General features: G+C 44.4%; 1 protein-coding gene and 1 pseudogene across 3 annotated transcripts in view; both read right to left on the bottom strand.

Annotated features, from left to right (window-relative positions):
* Positions 1 to 309: 309 nt before the first annotated feature.
* On the bottom strand, positions 310 to 15,825 carry LOC129475477 (TPT1-like protein; annotated as a pseudogene).
* NHSL2 (NHS like 2) overlaps positions 7,026 to 19,357 on the bottom strand; it is a 255,288-nt gene continuing 242,956 nt past the window's right edge. For all 3 annotated transcript variants that reach the window (XM_055267542.2, XM_055267543.2, XM_063634358.1), the window contains 2 exons: positions 17,905 to 18,037; positions 7,026 to 17,014 (listed from right to left, as the gene is read on the bottom strand). In XM_055267542.2, the coding sequence (XP_055123517.1) occupies positions 16,693 to 17,014; positions 17,905 to 18,037 (455 nt within the window). In that variant the 3' untranslated portion in view covers positions 7,026 to 16,692. The remainder of the gene's footprint in view (positions 17,015 to 17,904; positions 18,038 to 19,357) is intronic.

The following is a 19,357-nucleotide window of genomic DNA, read 5'->3' as shown; positions in this document are numbered from 1 at the left end:
GGGTGGATCCTTCGTGAATGGCTTGGTGCCAGTCTTGCAGGAGTGAGTGAATTCTCAGTCTCACAAGACTGGATTAGTTCTCTCAGGAATGGATTAGTTCCTGCGACAGTGGGTTGTTATAAAGCCGGGATGCCACTCAGGTTTTCCCCTCTTTGCACGTGTCCACTTTCTCTTTGACCTTCTCCACTATGTTGTGACACAGCACAAAAGCCCTTGCCAGAAACCAGGGCCATGCCCTTGAACTTCTCAGCCTACAGAACCACAAGATAAAGAAATTTATTGTCTTTCTAAATTACCCAGTCTCAGGTATTTTTTTTTTTTGAGTTTAAATGCATTTTACTTTTAGACAACCTACATGACATGTTTTTCTTAAAAACAATGCCTCAACTCCAAATAAATCAGTCAAAATAATGAAGAACTCAAGATGATATCAGTCCCATTTGTCTTAAGTCCTGGTGTTGTGTGGATGACAAATAGAAGCCAGTTATGATGACAGGTGATAGATCCAAATTAATTGCCAAATTTGTTAACATTTTTCCATTTCTAAACCATCCTTAAAGAAAATCATATATCTGATCACACCATCCTCACAGTAGTCCACAGAGCAACCATGCCATCTGGATTCATGTTTTCTGGTAGTTTTTGAAATTAGCAAGGATGTGCTTGATCTGTTCTGCAGCTCCTGTCATAAAAGGTTTTACTCTTTTTGGTCTCTGTTCTTCCAGTTTGCCTTTGATTGATTTCATGTAATCTTTGATGCACTTATTGTAGGCTTCTTTTGTGAAGCTTGTTTCTTGCAGGTGATGATTCATGACAGTATCGACACCAGTGATTACTGTGCTTTCGGTACCTTTGCCCTCAGGGCCTTCAGTGGAGGCATTTCCACCAATGAGCGAGTCAAAAATGTTACCTTCTGTCCTACTGACTGTCTTCCCTTCCACCTCCAGGCGCAGCCCGTCTGTGATTTCCTGGATCTTGTAGCTGTTGAAGAACATCTCATCGTGGCTGATGAGGTCCCAGTAGATAATCATGATGACGGCTGAAGGGAGACAATGGCGGCGCTAGATTAGCAGGAGCCCAGAGCTCGGAGCAAGCGTGGTGCAGCCAAAATGGTGCTGGGGGGATGGGGGGAGTGGATGGAAAAACTCAGGTATTCTTTTATAGCAACACAAAACAGACTAAGACAGAAAATTGATACTGAGAAGTACAGTGTTGGTGATAAGAAATGCCCGAAAATGTGGAAGCAGCTTTGGAAATGGGTAATGGTCAGAGGTTGGAAGAATTTGGAAGAGCAGGCTAGAAAAAAACAAGATTCTGGTGAGGGCTTATTAGACAAGATGACTATGGAAGGTCTGGAACTCCTCAGAGATTGGTTAAATGGTCCCAACCAGAATGTTGATGGAAATATGGGCAGTAAAGGCCATTCTGGTGAGGTTCCAGATGGAAATGAGGAACAACATATTGGAAACTGGAGTAAAGGCCATCCTTGTCTTAAATTGACAAAGAACTTGGATGAAGTACATTTATGCCCAAATGCTCTGTGGAAGGCTTATTATAGAATTGAACTGGCAGGGGCAGGAAATCCCTGATCCATCTCAGATGGAATTTAATAGAATACCTGGTGGAAGAAATTTCTAAGCAGCAAAGTGTTCAGGCTGCTGCATGGTTACTTCCAACTGCTTATGGTGAATTTCTGGAGAAAAGGGAAATGCAGCAGAAAAATTTGGAAAATGCATAGCCTGGCCAAATGGCATAGAAGAAAAGAACATTTTCAGGAGAGGAAACCAAAGGAGCCAGGTGCTAAAGTCAAGACAATGGAGAAAAAGACCCTGAAGGCATTTCAGAAATCTTTGAGGCTGCTTTTCCCATCACATGCCTGGAGGCCTAGGAGGGCAGAATGGTTTCTGGGGTAAGGCCTCAGCACTGCTGCCCCTGCTTCACCTCAGGACGTTGCTCCTCACATCACTGCTACATTGTTTCTGACTCTGGTTGAAGCTCAATGGCCCCCAGTACTGCTTGGGACATCACTTCAGAGAGTGTAAGCCATAAGCCTTGGTGGCTTCCATGTGGTGTTAAGTCTCTGAGAGCCCAGAATGCAAGAGCCATGGAGGCTTGGCAGCTTCCACCTAGATTTCAGAGGATGTATTGGAAAGCCTGGGTGCCCTGGCAGAAGCCTGCTGCAGGGGCAGAACCTCCACAGAAAGTGTTCATGAGGCAATGCCTAGTGGAGCCATGGGAGTAGGTCTGCCATGGGGACCCCACAATTATAGACCCACTGGCAGTGTGCAACTTCAGCCTGGAAAAGCCACAGGCATTCAACTCCAACCTATGAGAGCAGCCACATGGGTGGTATTCAGCAAAGCCATGAGGCAGGGCTGCTTGAGGCCTTGGGAGTCCACTCCTTGCACCAGTGTGCCTAGGAAGTGGTACACAGAGTAAAAGATTAGTTTGGAGCTTTAAGATTTAATGTTTGCCCTGCTGGATTTTGAACTTGTATGGGCCTGTTACCCCCCTTTTTGGGTCCAACTTCTCTCTTTTGGAATGGGTGTGTTTGCCCAATGCTTGTACAACCATTGTATCTTAGAAGTAAATAACTTGATTTTTTTTGTTGTTGAGACGGAGTCTCGCTCTGTCGCCCAGGCTGGAGTGCAGTGGCATGATCTTGGCTCACTGCAAGCTCCGCCTCCCGGGTTCATGCCATTCTCCTGCCTCAGCCTCCCAAGTAGCTGAGACTACAGGCATCCGCCACCATGCCTGGCTAATTTTGTTTTGTATTTTTAGTAAAGACAGGGTTTCACCATGTTAGCCAGAATGGTCTCGATCTCCTGACCTCGTGATCCACCCACCTCAGCCTCCCAGAGTGCGGGGATTACAGATGTGAGCCACTGCGCCTGGCCAATAACTTGATTTTTAATTTTACAGACTTATAGCAGTTAGGAACTTGCCTTGGGTCTCAGATGAGACTGGACTTTTATATTGGTGCTGGAACAAGTTAAGACTTTTGGGGCTATTGGGATAGAATTATTGTAGGTTGCATGTGAGAAGGTCACTAGTTTTGGGGGGCCTAGGGTTGGAATATTATGATTTAGATGTAGTTTGTTTGTCTGCACCAAAACTCATGTTGAAATTTGATCCCCAAATGTTGGGAAGTGGGGCTAGTGGGAGGTATTTGAGTCATGGGAGCAGCTCCATGATGAATGGCTTGGTGCTGATCTGGTGGTAGTAAGTTCTCACTCTGGTGAGACTGGATCAGGAATGGATCAGTTCTTGTGACAGTGTGTTGTTATAAAGCCAGGATGCCCCTCAGGTTTTCTCTTCTTTGCACATATCCACTTCCCCTTGGACCTTCTTCACCATGTTATGACACAGCACAAAAGCCTTTGCTAGAAGCCAAGGCCATGCCCTTGAATTTCTCAGCCTGCAGAACCGTCAGCTAAAGAAACCTCCCTTCTTTATAAATTACCCAGTCTCATATATTCTATCAACACAAAATGGACTAAGACACCCTGGAACTGGGGTTCCAGGAAGGCACAGTTGAAAACGATGGGAGGAAGAGGAGCAGGGAAGATTGGGTAGCAGAGCAGAGTACAAAGTAAGTGCTGACCAGAGGAGTTCATAGCCAGGGTAGTGGCCCTTAGATAACAGGAACATGAGGTCCATTTGTCCTGGTTCCCAGGGATGCCATGTGAATTGGTCTCAGCAGTGGCTCCACTGGATGGTAAGCTCCATAAGGGCAGGCATGGTGTCTCCCTCAGTCACTACTCTACCCTCAGCTCCTAATGCTCCACCCAGCATGTTGTAGGAGCTCATTAGACATTTGTTGAATGAAAGCATAAAACAAGTGGATGGAGGAGCACACGATGCCTGGTCAATTGTAGGTGCCTGATAGATGCTAGTGACATTTTATTCATGGTATTTTGTGATGGACTGATTTAGCCATTTGCATATGTGACATGACATGTCCTTGGAGAGAGTTTATTAATGGGCACTAATGAGGCTTATGAAACACTGAAGTCTATTTAAAGTCTACTAGCACACGTCCTAAGATGGTGACAATTGCAGAAAGCTATAAACCTAATAAAATGAAGTGTAATTGGTCTTAAGTAAGGAGTGGGTGAGGGAATGGGATGGGCGTGGTGGCTCACGCCTGTAATCTTAGCACTTTGGGAGGCTGACGCAGGAGGATCACTTGGGCCGAGGAGTTTGAGACCAGCCTGTGCAATATAGTGAGACTCCGTCTCTACAAAAAAATTTGAAAATTAGCCAGGTGTAGTGGTGCATGCCTGTGATCCCAGCTATTCAGGAGGCTGAAGAGGGAGGATTGCTTGAGCCCAGATGTTCAAGGCTGCAGTGAGCTGTGACTGTGCCACTGCATTCCAGTTTGGGTAACAGAGCAAGACCCTGTCTCAAAAAAAGAAAGGTGGGGGTGGAATCAGAATAAGGATGTGTAAGTGTTTCGCCTGCACTATTCATGGGAGAAAGATACCTGTGATGGACAAAGAACTGTGTCACCGAGATCCCCCTTCAAGGGAGGATTTACTGCCAGCTGCTGAAAGTGCTGTCAGCAAAGAGCCTTCTTCAGCTATCAGTTCCTTCAGGGATTGCCTCAGCTTGAGACAGACATCTCACCCAAGGTCAAGCCCTTCATGGCGTAGCCCAGAGCCAATGACTTATTGAAGCGGAGATATGAAGGCCTGCCCTTTGGCCCAGTGCAGGACAATGGACAGGTCATGTGAATACCAGAGCCAGCCATTGAGTGAGCAGAAGCTTTGCGACACCTGCATTGCTGCTCTTTTCTCCTCCTTTTTTTTTTTTTTTTTTTAGGTGGAGTCTTGCTGAGTCACCCAGGCTGGAGTACAGTGGTGCAATCTTGGTTCACTGCAACCTCTGCCTCCCGGGTTCAGTTCTCATGCCTCAGCCTCTTGAGTAGCTGGGACTACAGGTGCACACCACCACACCTGGCTAATTTTTGTATTTTTAATAGAGATGGGGTTTCGCCATGTTGTCCAGGCTGGTCTTGAACTCCTGACCTCAGGTGATCCGCCCGCCTTGGCTCCCAAAGTGCTGGGATTACAGGCGTGAGCCACCTTGCCCAGCTGCGTTCTGTCTAATCTTGTTTCCTTCCTTTCTCTTCCACAGATGTTGATCCCTAGGGCATTCCCTAGTAAACATCCCACACAGTAAACTCCATCTAAGCATGTGCTTTCTGGGGACTTCAACCTGTGAAGACAACTTAATGTAAGGGTCAAAAACTCATATGCCTTCAGGGACCTGACAGATAACATAAGGGAATGAAGCTGGTTGGGTTTGATGCAACAGGGCGTGGTAGGAGGTAAATTGGAGAGACTGTGCTCCATCTAAATTTTTTTTTTTTTTTTGAGACAGAGTCTTGCTCTGTCACCCAGGCTGGAGTGCTGTGGCGTGATCTCAGCTCACTGCAACCTCCGCCTCCCAGGTTCAAGCAATTCTCCTGTCTCAGCCTCCCAAGTAGCTGGGACTACAGGCGCCCGCCACCATACCCGGCTAATTTTTGTATTTTTAGTAGAGATGGAGTTTCACCTTGTTGGTCAGGCTGGTCTCAAACTCCTGACCTCAGGTGATCCAACTGCCTCAGCCTTCCAAAGTGCTGGGATTACAGGCGTGAGCCACCATGCCCAGTCCTCTCAATTTTTAAAGATTGACAAACAGCACTGTGTACTCTAGATAATGTATGTGAATTCAATTCAGCCTGCAGCCCTCCTGTTTATGACCTTTGTTTGAGAGGTATATTCTCTCTTCTGTTAATTAACATACCAGGACCTGTCTTTTGTGAGTTTGGTTAGTGTGAGTAAATCCTTAAAAGCTTCATCAGCTTATGGCGGTGTGGCACTGCTGTGGTTTGAATGTGTCCTTCAAAATTTGTGCGTTGGTCTTTGGTGGTGGTGGGGCGGGGGTGCGGGCATGATGGACTGGTGGCTTTATAAGAGGAAGAGAGACCTAGGATGGCATGCTCTTGCCCTCTTGCCATGTGATGTCCCCCACCCTGTTATGACTCAGTAAGAAGGCCCTCTCCAGATGCAGCAACATGTCCTTGAACTTTTCAGCCTCCAGAACTGTAAGAAATAAGTGGATTTCTTTTCTTTATTAATTACTCAGTCTATGGTATTCTGTTATAGCAACAGAAAATGAACCAAGACAGGTACAAAGGAGTTCTGAACCTGCTGGAGTGAACACCAGATCCTGAACTGCAGAGTTCTACCAAAGGACTGCTTGCCATGAGGCCCACCTCAAGCTAGCTTCCTTTTCTGACCTTCATCTCCAACTTAAACACGTGCTATTGTCTGAGGGTGGCCCTGGCCCCTCTCCCTTCCCTTGTAGGTTTTCTAGCTATTTCCAGTTCTGGTGTATCTTTTGGAAGAGCAGCCGGGTGGTGTCAGGGGCCTGGGGAGACAGGGATGCTGGCTACAAGAACCTCAGCCTTAGAGGCCTGGGACAGTTGGGAATAGGGAACAAAGTTCCTTTCTTCTTTTGATGAGATTTGACTCTCAAATATGGCTGTCACCATCTGCATGGTGGGACCATACCCTTCTTGAGGGATGGAAATGATCTGGACCACATTTGGTCTGGGATTTTTCCCTCCCAGCCCAGACTCACTCTGGTCTGCCTTGCTGGGTGACTTTATTGAGCTAGAGAACACAGAGGGAGTTTTTGCCCTGGGGATAGTTGCTAAGGCTGCCTCCTCCCCTCAGGCCTGGTGATGGCTGCCCACTCCCCCTTGTTGACTCCATGAACAGCTGGACTCGAATCCCTGAAATGAAGTCCCAGAACATGAGTTACCTGCCTTTAGGCCCATGGCTCAGTGGGCCAGGTTTCTGCAGGACATTCTGTGCCACATAGCTGTTTTGAGCTCTCAGGTTCGTGAGCATCAAAGCCAATGTGTGTGGGCCCCATACTCGTGTGGATGGTTAAACATGCTCACAAACTGGGCTGAGTGTCTGAATAAAAGTATCATTGCTACAATGAAAACCAGAGGGTGAAACAGAAAATGATTTTAACAGAAAAAGTTTATTTTAAGAAGACACAAACAGCTCTAGCTATATAAAGAATACAGTTCAATTGCTGGTAGCAAGCCAGTAAGGAATGCCTTTTTTTTTTTTAAAGAAAGACAAGAAAAACCCTTTGTAATATCACCCCACAGAGGGCTCCCTTCCATTTTGTGTTGGAATCCTAAAAAGACTGGGATCGTGATCTCTCCTACTTTCTGCTTCTTCTTGAAATGTTAGGGACACATTCCCAGCTCTAGGAGATGTGTCTTTTCTGTACCTTCCAGTTTAGGGTATGGTCTGTAAATTCTTGTCTCCCTTATTTTTCTAAGTGCATTGTTGGCACTCAGTAAGCACTAAATGGTAAGGGCTAACTTAACAAAAGTCCACCTCCTGACTGCGTACTAGGACTAGCCTGTGCTCATTCCTCAGTTTGCTTTTGGCAAGTGTAGTATTTTTGCTGCTTTTGGATCCAAGGCACAAGCCTGGTTTCCCTTCCTAATTCTGGAAATCCTAAACAGAAGGCATAAAGGAACTGTTTCATGGATGCTTTTAAATAGGGAAATCCTGAAAATTACTTGCATCACTGATTTTTTAAAATGTAGATTTCAGTAAGTGGGTAGATCCCTGGGCTCAAATGACAGAAATCAAGCTAAAGATTCTAAGAAGCAATTTGCTGAGCTAGGATAAGCTGCAGCCTGAGACCTAGGTCTGAGTGGCTGAGTCCACATCAAATTAGAGTGCTAGCCCTCTGTATGTCAGCCTGTTTTGAATTGCCAATGGAAAGAAGGTCTCAAGAGGCAAGAAAGGGCAAATGCTTCAGGAGCCCCCACCATCCCCTTCTTGACCAGTCCCATCAGATCTGGACCTAAACCAGAGAACCGATGAGGGTGCTGGCCAGTGTGTGTATGTGTGTGTGTGTGTGTGTGTGTGTGCGCACACACATGTGTGGTGTGATTTGTGAATTTATTAGCCCTCACAGTCCAGGTTGAGAAACCAAACTCACACAGACACATACATATCATCCACTCTTATCCCACAACGTTTATATGAGAAAATGTGAAAATGTGAATCTGAGCTTCAGACTCCCAAGAAGCATGAGAGGTGGACATGGGAGCAAGATGGAGAGAGACGTGAAGAAGCTTTAGAACAGAATTCATTTAGAGGTTCAAAACACAGGAGGAGGTGGTGTGCTGAATGTCTCATGGCTGTGTTGTTGCATGGGCAATCCCAAGGAGCCCATCCCAGGGGCTGAGGGTCCAGAAGGCAGGGAAAAACTGTGGGCACAGAATATCTTCTGCACCTCATTGGTTTTCTCGCTAGGGCTGAGTGCTCTGTCTGGAACAGGTCCAAACTGCATTAGGAAATGGATACATGGATATTCCAGGTTTAAAAACCAGCCTTTGGAACCTGGTGATTTCCCTAGGAAATCGTAGGCTGAACTGGAATCCTATGGCCTGGGCTGCCAGACTTTCCAATGACAGCCCTAAACTCATGATACTAGTATGAGGCAGGACAGGGTGGACCAGGGTGGGAGTCCCCAACCACAGATTTGAGGGAGAAGTTATGGAACAAAATAAGTAAGAGAACTCAGAAATTCTCTCCTTCCAGTTTATCTCAAACCCAGGGAAGCAGAGGCACATTGGGTAACAAGGATAGGTCTGGGGAAAGAAATGAGGGTTTCTACACTGAGGTAGTCAGTAATGAGAGAGAGAGCTCATGAAGGACACCCTATTGAAGAGTAATGGTTGGCATATGCAGCCCCCCTCCGCCTGTCCCTGTGCAGTCAGTCTGGTCTGACAATGCAGTAGATGGGAAGGCAATAAACCACATCAGCTACTGCACAACTCAGTTACATGGGGCAGCTCACAGAAATGCTTGTCTCAGAAGACAGTCTGGATCAGGAGTCAGCCTAAGGCTTTGCATAGCCCATGAGCTAAGAATAGTTTATATTGGCAGGGCGCGGTAGCTCACGCCTGTAATCCCAGCACTTTGGGAGGCCGAGGTGGGAGGGTCACAAGGTCAGGAGATCAAGAACATCCTGGCCAACATGGTGAAACTCTGTCTCTACTAAAAATACAAAAAAAAAAAAAATTAGCTGGGCATGGTGGCACGCACCTGTAGTCCCAGCTACTCGGGAAGCTGAGGCAGGAGAATTGCCTGAACCTGGGAGGTGGAGGTTGTAATGAGCCGAGATTGCACCATTGCCCTCCAGCCTGGCTACAGAGAGAGACTCCATCAAAAAAAAAAAAAAGGGGTTTACATTATCCAAAGGTTACAAAATGAACGAACAAACAGCAACAACAAAGAAGAATGTGCTACAGAGACCACATGTAGCCCACAAAGCCTAAAATAGTTACTGTCTTAACCTTTACAGAATTTGTCAATCTCCCATCTAGATGATGGGGGAAATCTCACCAATCTCTGGTGAGAAGCCTCTAAGCATCCTCAAAAAGAGAAACCAGAGGAAGTCCAGGAGAAACAAGTGAACAATGGAAAATAAATGAAAATGCCAATCAATTTGACTAGTGCGGCTCTAAAAGATGCATGGCTTGCAATTCCACAGAATAGTAAGGTATGCATGTACTAAGGAAGGAGGCCCCAACTAAAGAGAGAGCCACACTAAGGAACATTAGGCAAAGAATGTTCTGGAAAAGAGACCGCATGTGGAGCTTAGTACTGATTAGGGAATTCTGTTATTGTTTGATAAGATGGAGCTGGAATTTGAGCCCAGGGATTGACAGAATATCAAGCCAGGTGAAATTTCTAGAACACTAAATATCTCATGAGCATTTAACAGTCTGAAAATTTCTCATAAAGATTAAGAAGGGAAGGCTAAAGTAGACTCTGGGAAAGCTAATATTGGTTGGGTTGTACCCTACTTTTAAATAAACACCAAATACAAAAGTTTGCACTAAAAAAAGTAGAGACATTATGGGACAATGACAAGAGGAATCTCGGTTTTTCAAAAAGAAGTCACCAGAAGGTTCCCTTACATAGGAAGTTTACCTCTAAAAAATGATACTTGATATATAAAAAATTCATTTTTCACACAACTTTTAGGGAAAACATCCATTGTACTAAGTAGGGTGCACATATTGAATTTGGAGGGAAACTAATGTTTCTAAACTGAAAATCCAATTTGTCTTTGGATTAATGAATTAAAGAACTCTTGAACATTTTCCCTTAAAGCATATATATTAGTTCATTGAAATACCTGGGAAATTCATGTGTCATAAAAGTAGAAGCCAGCTGTGGGTCTTCTATAAATTGTAGTGCTTTAAATGAAACTACGTTGGGCCCAAGGGCAGGAGACCTGGAATTGAGGCTGGGCCCCACCACTGACTCACTGTGTGACCTTGTATATAAGTTATTTGACCTTTCTGGGCCTCAGCTTCCCCATGTGTGAAGTGAGAGAGGTTGGTCCCTTTCAGCTCTAACATTCCAAGACTGCAGATAAATATAGAAATAAGATAAATACAACAATCTAGAAATAAGAAATATTCCCCAAAGTAAGCTTTGGAGTCAGTAGAAAAAAGTAGCAATGAAATATAATAAAAAGAATAAAATTTTAACCACTAGCCAGGGTAAATATATCTCATTTAAAATGAATGAAAAGGTTTGTAATTTACAATTCATCGGAAGACCTCAGCACATACATATATTGATATTTCTTCACCATGATACACATGGGGGAAGGAATGAGTTTGAGGTGACTTGTACAATGAGCACAATGCTGCGTTTGCATGCATAACAGTTTATAAAATTGGATGTTAGAAAAAACTCAAGACCACCTAAGGAATAAATGTCTATAAAGCTTGGCATTACAAAGAGGCTGAGAGGGGTTAACTAGTTGTTCCAGTTCAGATTTTGTTTTGGAGTTCGTTGCTATCAAATTCTACTATTTAGGCAAAAATCTTAAAATCAAATATACTTCTGCCAGAGCCTTACTGGAGAACAGCCACCATGGTGAAGACAGGTATTTAAGAGCTGGCAATACCAAACAAACTTAACACCTTTCCCTTTTTTCCATTTGTGAGTTAAAAAAAAAATCTTTTTTTTTTTTTAACCCAAAGCAAGCCAGATGGGCTGGCTAAGTCAAATCAAAGATTTTGCAGGTTGAGCAATTTGTTGATCCAATATGGTAAGTTCTTTTTTATTTTTTTCTAAGCATATGCACCGGAGTCCCATAAAACATGAGACTCTTCAATCTGATAATTTCTTAAAACCAAGCAAACATATGCCTGACCAAGATAACAATATACACCTCTTGGCCAGAGACTGGTCCTTATGATGAGAGCCAGAATAATGGTAAAGGTTGGAAACAGTTGGAGAGTCGTGGCTATAGGGATTCAGGGGCTTGAAGGAGTAACATCACTGGAATGCACACACACACACACACACACGCACACACACACACTCTCTCTCTCTCCAGGGATGCTGCTGTTGCTGCTCCTGGAACTGCACTTTGAGAACCATTGGCCTAGATTTTGGGCTTTACTGAACAAAAGTATAATGCCCATTTCACATTGCTCATTACTCATGCAAATTTCTTCTTGCTAACTTTATTAAAAATGCCCCAAATGTGTGTCTATAACTATTTACTATGTATTCCTCTATAAATCTGTTTCAAAGTATTCTAAAACTTTGCTTATTTCATATTATGTTTATATCATGATACTTTTTGCTGCCTTTTGACAAAGGCACTTCCTTATACCTCTTTCCCACTCTCTTGTCTTTTTAAATCCCTAATATCCTTGTCACTTGTAGCTGAAATACATGCAAAGGCTTTGAAAGGATTGGGGGCTGTGGTATAGATATAGTCTCATTTTCACACCAAGCTGGACTGATAGCCCATAACAGAGATGAAGCAGGGAAAGCAGAAGCTTGTAAAGGTAAGCTTATTGGAGGTAAAGCTGTACCTCCAATAAGTTTAATAATCACCACCAATACTGGACGACTGACATTGATTGGACATGGATTGGACAGTTTCACCTTTCACAAACAGGACATATTTTCACAGACTCTTTAATTCCTTGTGTTCTTTACTCAAATGGTAAGTAGTATTAATTCCACTTATGTAAAAATGTCAATGTACAATATGAATGATCTAGGCCTTCTCAGTGGCTTTTAGTAGCCATTTCTGAGAGTCCCTTGGTAGTAACCATATTGAATAGCATTGGGTATCAGGACAATTTAATTGACCATCAGCTAGTAGCTCAAATGATTCCAGGCGATTAAGATATTTTCTATATTCTGGAGTTAAGCGTCAGGGAATTTGGCCCATCCATGGTGAAAAATACACTTCTACAACTAGTTGATGCCTAACATTCTGCAAGTAGAACTTCATTCCTTTGGCTTAAGGCTTTTCCCTTGTTAAAATGCAACCGACCCTCAAAAGAGGTAGCATTAAGCCTTATAATCTCAAGGTAAATGAATTTATCCCTTTCCTGAGAGCACGTTTTTCTTAGAGAGAAGGAGAAGGAAGTAGGAGGCACTGAAGAGAGTTGGTGCTGGGAAGCGAGGTTTAGGAGAATGGAGCAGAAAGAGGAGAGGGAGGATCCTGGTGACAGACCTTCAACTCAGTCACTCTTTTGTTGAAGGGCTGGCCTTGGGAGCATCCCTGCTGAAATGGGTGTCAACTTGCCACCTGGAGCATATTACTTAGAAATCAACTATGTTTTCCGATATTAACACTACTAAAGATTCTTTAAGGTATAGGCACACAAAGACTTATAGCAATGGAAAAATAGGTAGCAATAAAATATTTGGTGCAACAAGAGATAGGGAGTTAACCCCCCACCCCAAATCAGAAGGACTATACTTGTTCATAGGAAGAAGATAAACTGATATTACTTTAAAGAGTGCAAATCACAGGGCTGGGACGAGGGTAAGGCACTTGCATGGCCCTGAGAGCAGGCATCTCTTTGAATTTTGCGCCCTAGGTGCCTCGCTCACCTCACCCTAGTCCTGGCCCTAGCAAATCATATTAAAGCAAAAGCTCACCATTGTGTCACAGACTTGATAATGGAAGGTGGAATGAGTGAGCAACAGAGCACTGAGCATGAACTCATCCTTTTCCCGACTTGTTCATTGATGAGGAAGAGGGCAGGTGTGTGGACAGATCTGCTCAGACTGACAGGTACAGAGAGACTGCAATCGGGTCTGTGTTGTCCAGATAGTTACACTGGATGTCAGGTGCAGTGCTTGTGAGGAGAGCCTGGTAGGATCTCCTCTGTCTTTGCACGTTCAAGGTAATTTATCCAGATCAACTGGTCAGTTTGTGGTCATTAAGCTAACATTGATTATTTTGCTTCCTGTTGTCTCACTTCCTTCATGGGTGAGTTGTTGTGCTAGGAATGCAGTTCATGGGATTTGGGGCTGAGGGATAAGTTGGGGCCGGTGGGGCAGGCCCAATCAGGAGCTGAGGCAGGCCAAGTAGTACAGGATAAGGAGAGGAGACACCAGCAAAGCTTGCTATTGTACTAAGAATAACTACCCTCAAAAACATGTACTGACTACCCACCAAATGCAAAGCATCCTTGGTTAACAATTAACCTCCTCTCCTGGGGATGGTGACTAGATCAAAGTCAGGCTAGCAGAGCCATCTGTTGCTACTGACTGGAATGGGGAGGAAAAAAGAGGATAGGCACGACTTGAAATGGAAGCTGACCTCCTAGGGCCAACTTCATTTCACTCAAATCTCTTCTCTATTCCACCTTCAAAAATTATTATCTTTATTATTTGTACTAGTAATTGTAGTAGTGGTGGGTTCTCTGTAAGCCTTTCTGAGAGGGGCTTTCAGCCTCTCTTCTCCAGTCTCAGCAGTGTAGGTGCAGAAGTCAGCAAACATTGTGGTAAGTGCCTGGGTGGGAGAGAGAGTGGTGTTATGATAATCAAAGGTAGGAGAGAGGTTGAGTGTTAGGAGTGGGGAAGATGCTTGGTGTTCTATTAATTAGTGATTAGTAGAAATTTTACAGTTTGGTTGTTTATTTGGGACTATGTCTACCTGTTGCAAAATATTAAACGAGGCCAGGTGCGGTGGCTTACCCCTTTAATCCCAGCACTTTGGGAGGCCAAGGCGAGAGGATCGCTTGAGCCCAGGAGCTCAAGACCAGCGTGGGCAACATAGCAAAACCCCCATCTTTACAAAAAATTAATTAAAAAAATTAAATGAATACTTCCAGTCTTAAATGTTCTCTCTGACCATATGATTTCTGCCCCAAATCCTCTTGTGCTAATGGGAACACCACTGCATGGGCCACAGTGATGATGTAGAAGATATTCTAAAAATTCCAGGCATATAGAGTATTGTAGAGGAAAGCAAGACTAAAGGTAATTGACAAGCATCAAGGTGTCTGATAATTCAGCTCCAGAATCTTTTGGGAAAACCTCCAGAGGTAGCAAGGTGAGGGGAGAGGCAAAACCCATTAGAAGTAGTAAACAAGAAACTTCCAGAAAAGTCAACAGAAGTAACAAGGCCTATACTGTGTGAGTCCCATACTCAGCTTTAACGTTCAACTAGTCATAATGGTTCCCAAGGAGCAGACCCTGGTGTCCTTTCATTTTTGCTAAGCAAAAGCACAAACGCTTCTTCATTTACTATAGAGGAAAATATTTGTTTTTTGGAATTCTAAGTCTGGAGCAGACAAATGTGGCATTCATATATAAACTGAGGCCAGGGATGAATTGATTTTATTTCGGGCAAAATCCCTGAAATTTGGAATTTGGTTAAGACCTTCACACCAAGTAGTTCTAGTACTTTCAAAAGCAACTGGGCCTAGCTGTGTATTATTTTAAGTGTCGAAGTGCTGGTTGCAAGGGAGTTGGTGGGCCTGGCCTGTTTCCAGAAGTCTCAGATTCAGAACTATAACAACAAAGGGCCTAGGCCTAGGGCTTCTCTTGTGAGATGCCCAAGTTTTCTCAGTACTTAGTGTGGTTTTTCAGCTGCTCTGTCCAGCTGGAGTGTGGGCAGTTGAGCTAAGAGGTGGCTTCTCATTGGGCAATACGACCTATCAAAGTTGAGATCTGCTTGTCTCTGGAACTCTTACTGCATCCTCCAGGAGGTTGACCATTGAATCTATTGGGTGGGGGGTGAAGTAGGAAGGGGCTGGGGAACTCTCTTTGTGAAGCAGGCTACAATTTCATTCAACTGTTCTTTTTGCCTCTTGAAGACAGTAGACAATTAACTTTCCATCATTGGTCAGCAAGTTTTCTTTGCTCAGTGCTTTGTCTTCCTCCCCAACCTCCCAGAAATCAGGCATACAAAAATCAAATGAATCACTGCTTTTGCTCTGCTTAGAAAATTGAGCTGACAAGAATACTTAGTGTCTATAAGCTTCGTGGGGGATGGGGGCAGGGAGGGGTTGCAATGATTATTCTGAAGCTCTTTCAGCATGCCATTTACCCAGTTTCTTATGCTCTCCCCCAGCAAGGTTAATTGAAAGCTGGTCAAACACAGAACCTAAACGGCAAAAAGTAGCCCTTGTGTGTGTGTGTGTGTGTGTGCGCGCGCGCGTGTGTGTGTGTGCGCGCGCGCCCGTGCATTATGGGCCATAGCAACTGGCAAGACTGCTTTTTAGATTTTGGATAGATCCTTTTAGTTTATATGTTCTTGGTTTTTGGAACAGAGTCGGACTTCCTTTAAACAAAACCAAACCAATCACAAACCACGATCTGAATTGACTGGTCGGGGGCAAGATGCACTTACTTTCCATTATCCTTGAGCCTTTGATGATGCCGTTCCTTCAGTTAATTACTTCCTGTAATGAATGTTATATGCAAATGAAATGAGAGTTCTTAGAATGCAGCATGAGCTGGGCGCAGATCCTGGCTATCACTGTTGACAGACACATGGAGGATCTCAAGGTGCACTTGTGAGTTACTTCGGCTAGATCTGAGTGAACAAATGGCTGTCTTGTTTGTTGGTCAAGCTTGGTTCATTTAAAGCAACCCAGTCCTGGTCTTTTCCAGCTAATGGGGGTGGGTGGGGGGGCACCTATATGTTTATTGAAACTTATCACCCTGATCTCCATGTAGACAATCAAACTGAAAAAGGCATTAAGTTTCAGGACGGAGTCACAGTCATATTTTGCACCACAAAAGCCATCCAATCAACCCCATGCTGAAATAAGTGCACCCTGCAAACCTCTTGTGAGGGCAGGGGAAAGCTAAACTGTGGTTGAGGAGGCATCAGAGTCTTTCTGTGTTTGCACACAGGGCCATCAGAGCCTCCCTAGGAAAGTGAATAATAAACAATGGCACCCTATGCCCTCCAAGTTTGGCAGCCTCCAATCTGCTCTCACATTGCACTCCTCAGTGACAGGAGCCAGGGATGGAGCAGCCGGGTCACTGAATTGAAAAAGTGGCACATGTGCCCTGACATCTGAAAATTTCTTCTTAGTGCACACCACTGGGGGAATATAAGAAGAAACTCGGTAGTCAGTCATGACAAGCTTATACGTATGAAAACATAAAAATGTCTGAAGATGATTAAGTGCCAGATGATTTTAGCTCTAGATGAAGTAGCCTCTCTCCTGCTGTCCAGAGTGTGAGTTAATGTAAAAGAAATGTAGGCTCTGTTGTTCCCATGGTTCTGTTTAAAGACCCTTTCTCTTCCCCCTTCTCTACTCAAGTTTAGTAAGTAAACCCTGCTTGTTGAGCCCAGGGCTTAGGTACTAGGGTTATCGGTGGTTTCATAGTCTTTTGAAAATTGTGCAATAATCCTCCGAGCCAGTGGGTTAGTGGTCTTCAGCAGTTCAGCTGCTGAGGGACGAGACCTTGGAGTTGCCTTACTTCCCTTCTTCTGTAGCAAGGCCTTGAAATCGTCATTTCTGCCAGCATCTAGGTTGGCACTGCTGCCTGACCCTGCAGTGGCAGTAGACTCACTGATTAGAGACTCAGCTGTGTTCTTTATTGGTGAGTGGGAACTCGTTCTGCCGCCCACAAAGGCCTCACCAGGTTCCTTCCAGCCGAGCAGCTTCCTTTTGGACCTAGATAAGAGAAAGTTTGGTTTGAGTGAGTTAATGTAGCAGATATTTACCAGTGCTTCACAGACCCCCATGCCTGTGACACAATCCAGGCGGCAGCCCTGCAAGCAGCCGTATTGACCTGCTTTCTCTCTCTCTCACCTCTAAATCCTCAGAGTCCCTTGTTGGGCCCTCCAGTCCCCACATTCCTTTCAATGCCCCCAGCTGGAGTCACTTGTCCTGTGCCTGTAGCCTCAGTCCTGCCCAGGTTCTGGGACCGAGGACGAATTTCAGGAGTCAAGGCTAGTAGCTCAGTGACTCTGAATCAGGACAGCCTGGGGACTGATCCTGTTCTGGACTGGTGGTCTAGCTCCAATAATAGACTCTTCCCGGTTTTCTTGTCACTGAACCCCTGCCTTGTAACCCTGTCCAATAACTGGTCCCCATCTGGTTCCTCTTTTCCTAAGTTCCTGTTTTGATATGCTGCCTGGTGCCCCTCTTCATCTCTTGATGGGATTTTTTTGGTACAAGGAATTCTGTGAAGGGTTAAATGTCTCTGACTACAGACAGAGCTAAGAGAGAGCAGATGGAGCCACAATAGGACAAGTGGTTGCTAGGAGACGAGGGGCCTCTCACTCGGCACCTGGTCCTCCTCTCCCCGCGCCCTTCCTCCACTTTACCCAAAGATGTCAGTAAATTTGAGATGCGAGGCCCTGGACTGCGCTCACATATGTGGGTATCTGAACTTAGCCTCCAGGTGCAATTCTAATGGCTGCTTAAAGGTAGCCGTTTTTCTTATTTTTAATTTTTTTCTTTTTCTTTTACAATTAGGATTTCAATGTGGAATAGCAGGTTTTCTTTAAGTACAAAAAGGGAAGGCAATTGCAATTAGAATTAAGGAAACTGGTGCAGACCTGTGTATCACAGTAAATAAATCTTCAGTTGTGCGTGAAGCCACAAACACATCATCATCATCCTCCGCAATCCATTCGGCTGTTTTATCACTGATTAAACATTTTTCTTCGGTGCCTGGTTCCACAGAACTCCCTAGACATAAAAAACCAAAAGGAATGACTTTGACCACAATAGATAGGACAAAGCACATTCTCATATGTTATTTCATTTGATGGTCAAAGCAACTCTGTGAGGGCAGCAGGGTGGAGATTTTTAATATCTCCATTTTGCAAAGGAGGAACATGAAGTTCAGAAGCTTAATGATTTGCCCAAGGTGGAGTGAGTGGTGAAGATCAGCATGGGTCCCTATTCTCTCATGCCTTTGTCATTATAACAGGTGGCCCGAGCATTCTCTTGTTTTAAACACTGTATATCATTTCTCTAAATGAAGGAGCTGGGAGTGATCTAAACTAGTGACTCCCACCCAGTGGGTGAGAGTGGAACCTATTTGAATCTCAGAGGGGAGCCTGTGGAGTCTGAGGAAGCGTTTTCTACAACTACCTGGGGCTTTGATTTATTTGCTTGGCTTAGTCATGATTGGCTCATATTAAAAGTCCAAATTTGCATATAGAAGGCCATGAGATTTCGATTTTTGGTGTTAAGGGTTCAGAAAAGAATGAGAAACATGGATGAACCCTAACAACATTAAGCTTAGTGGAATAAGCCAGTCACAAAAAGACAAATACTGTATGATTCCACTTATATGAGGTGTCTAGAGTCAAATTCATAGAGCCAGAAAGTAGAATGGTGGTTGGAGGGAGGAATCTGGGGGGAGGGAGAAAGAGGAGTTATTGTTTACTGGGTACAGAGTTTCAGTTTTGCCAGATGAAAGGAGTTCGGGAGATTGGTTGCTTAACAATGTGAATCAGCTTAACACGAATGAACTGCACACTTAAAAATGGTCAAGATGGTAAATGTCATGGGTACTTTACCACAATTAAAACAAAAGAGACAGAAAAAGAAAGGATGAGAAGCATTACTTATTATGTTTATGGTTCCAGGAAGAGCCAAAGAACTCAAACCACCCAAGAAAGTGAGCTCCCTTTCCTCTGGAAGGCACAAAAAGAGGCTGCTGGTGGCAACATATTCCATTGTTTCAGATGGCTCCAAGCCTGCCATGGCACTTGAACTCAGTCTGGTGGGGTATTGAGTCCCATGTAGGGAACTAAATTCAGTGCAGCCAATGAAAAGTACTGTACAGTGAGGTGGAGGAGTAGTTCCCATGACAGGATGTATGCTTGGCTAGGGACGTGGGATGCTGAAGTCCTAGGGTGCTAGAACCTAGTTTGATTTCACTGTCTCAGCACTAGAGATTTAGAGGGGAGAGTGGCCTAAACTGGGCCTTGGAGATCTGCCTCGGGCTAGTCTTGATCTCAAGGGCAGTAAGGCCAGCCTGTGGTTCCTATTTAGAGT

The sequence above is a fragment of the Symphalangus syndactylus genome, chromosome X (assembly GCF_028878055.3).
Source record: "Symphalangus syndactylus isolate Jambi chromosome X, NHGRI_mSymSyn1-v2.1_pri, whole genome shotgun sequence".
NCBI lineage: Eukaryota > Metazoa > Chordata > Mammalia > Primates > Hylobatidae > Symphalangus > Symphalangus syndactylus.
This window is presented reverse-complemented; position numbering and strand designations above follow the sequence as displayed.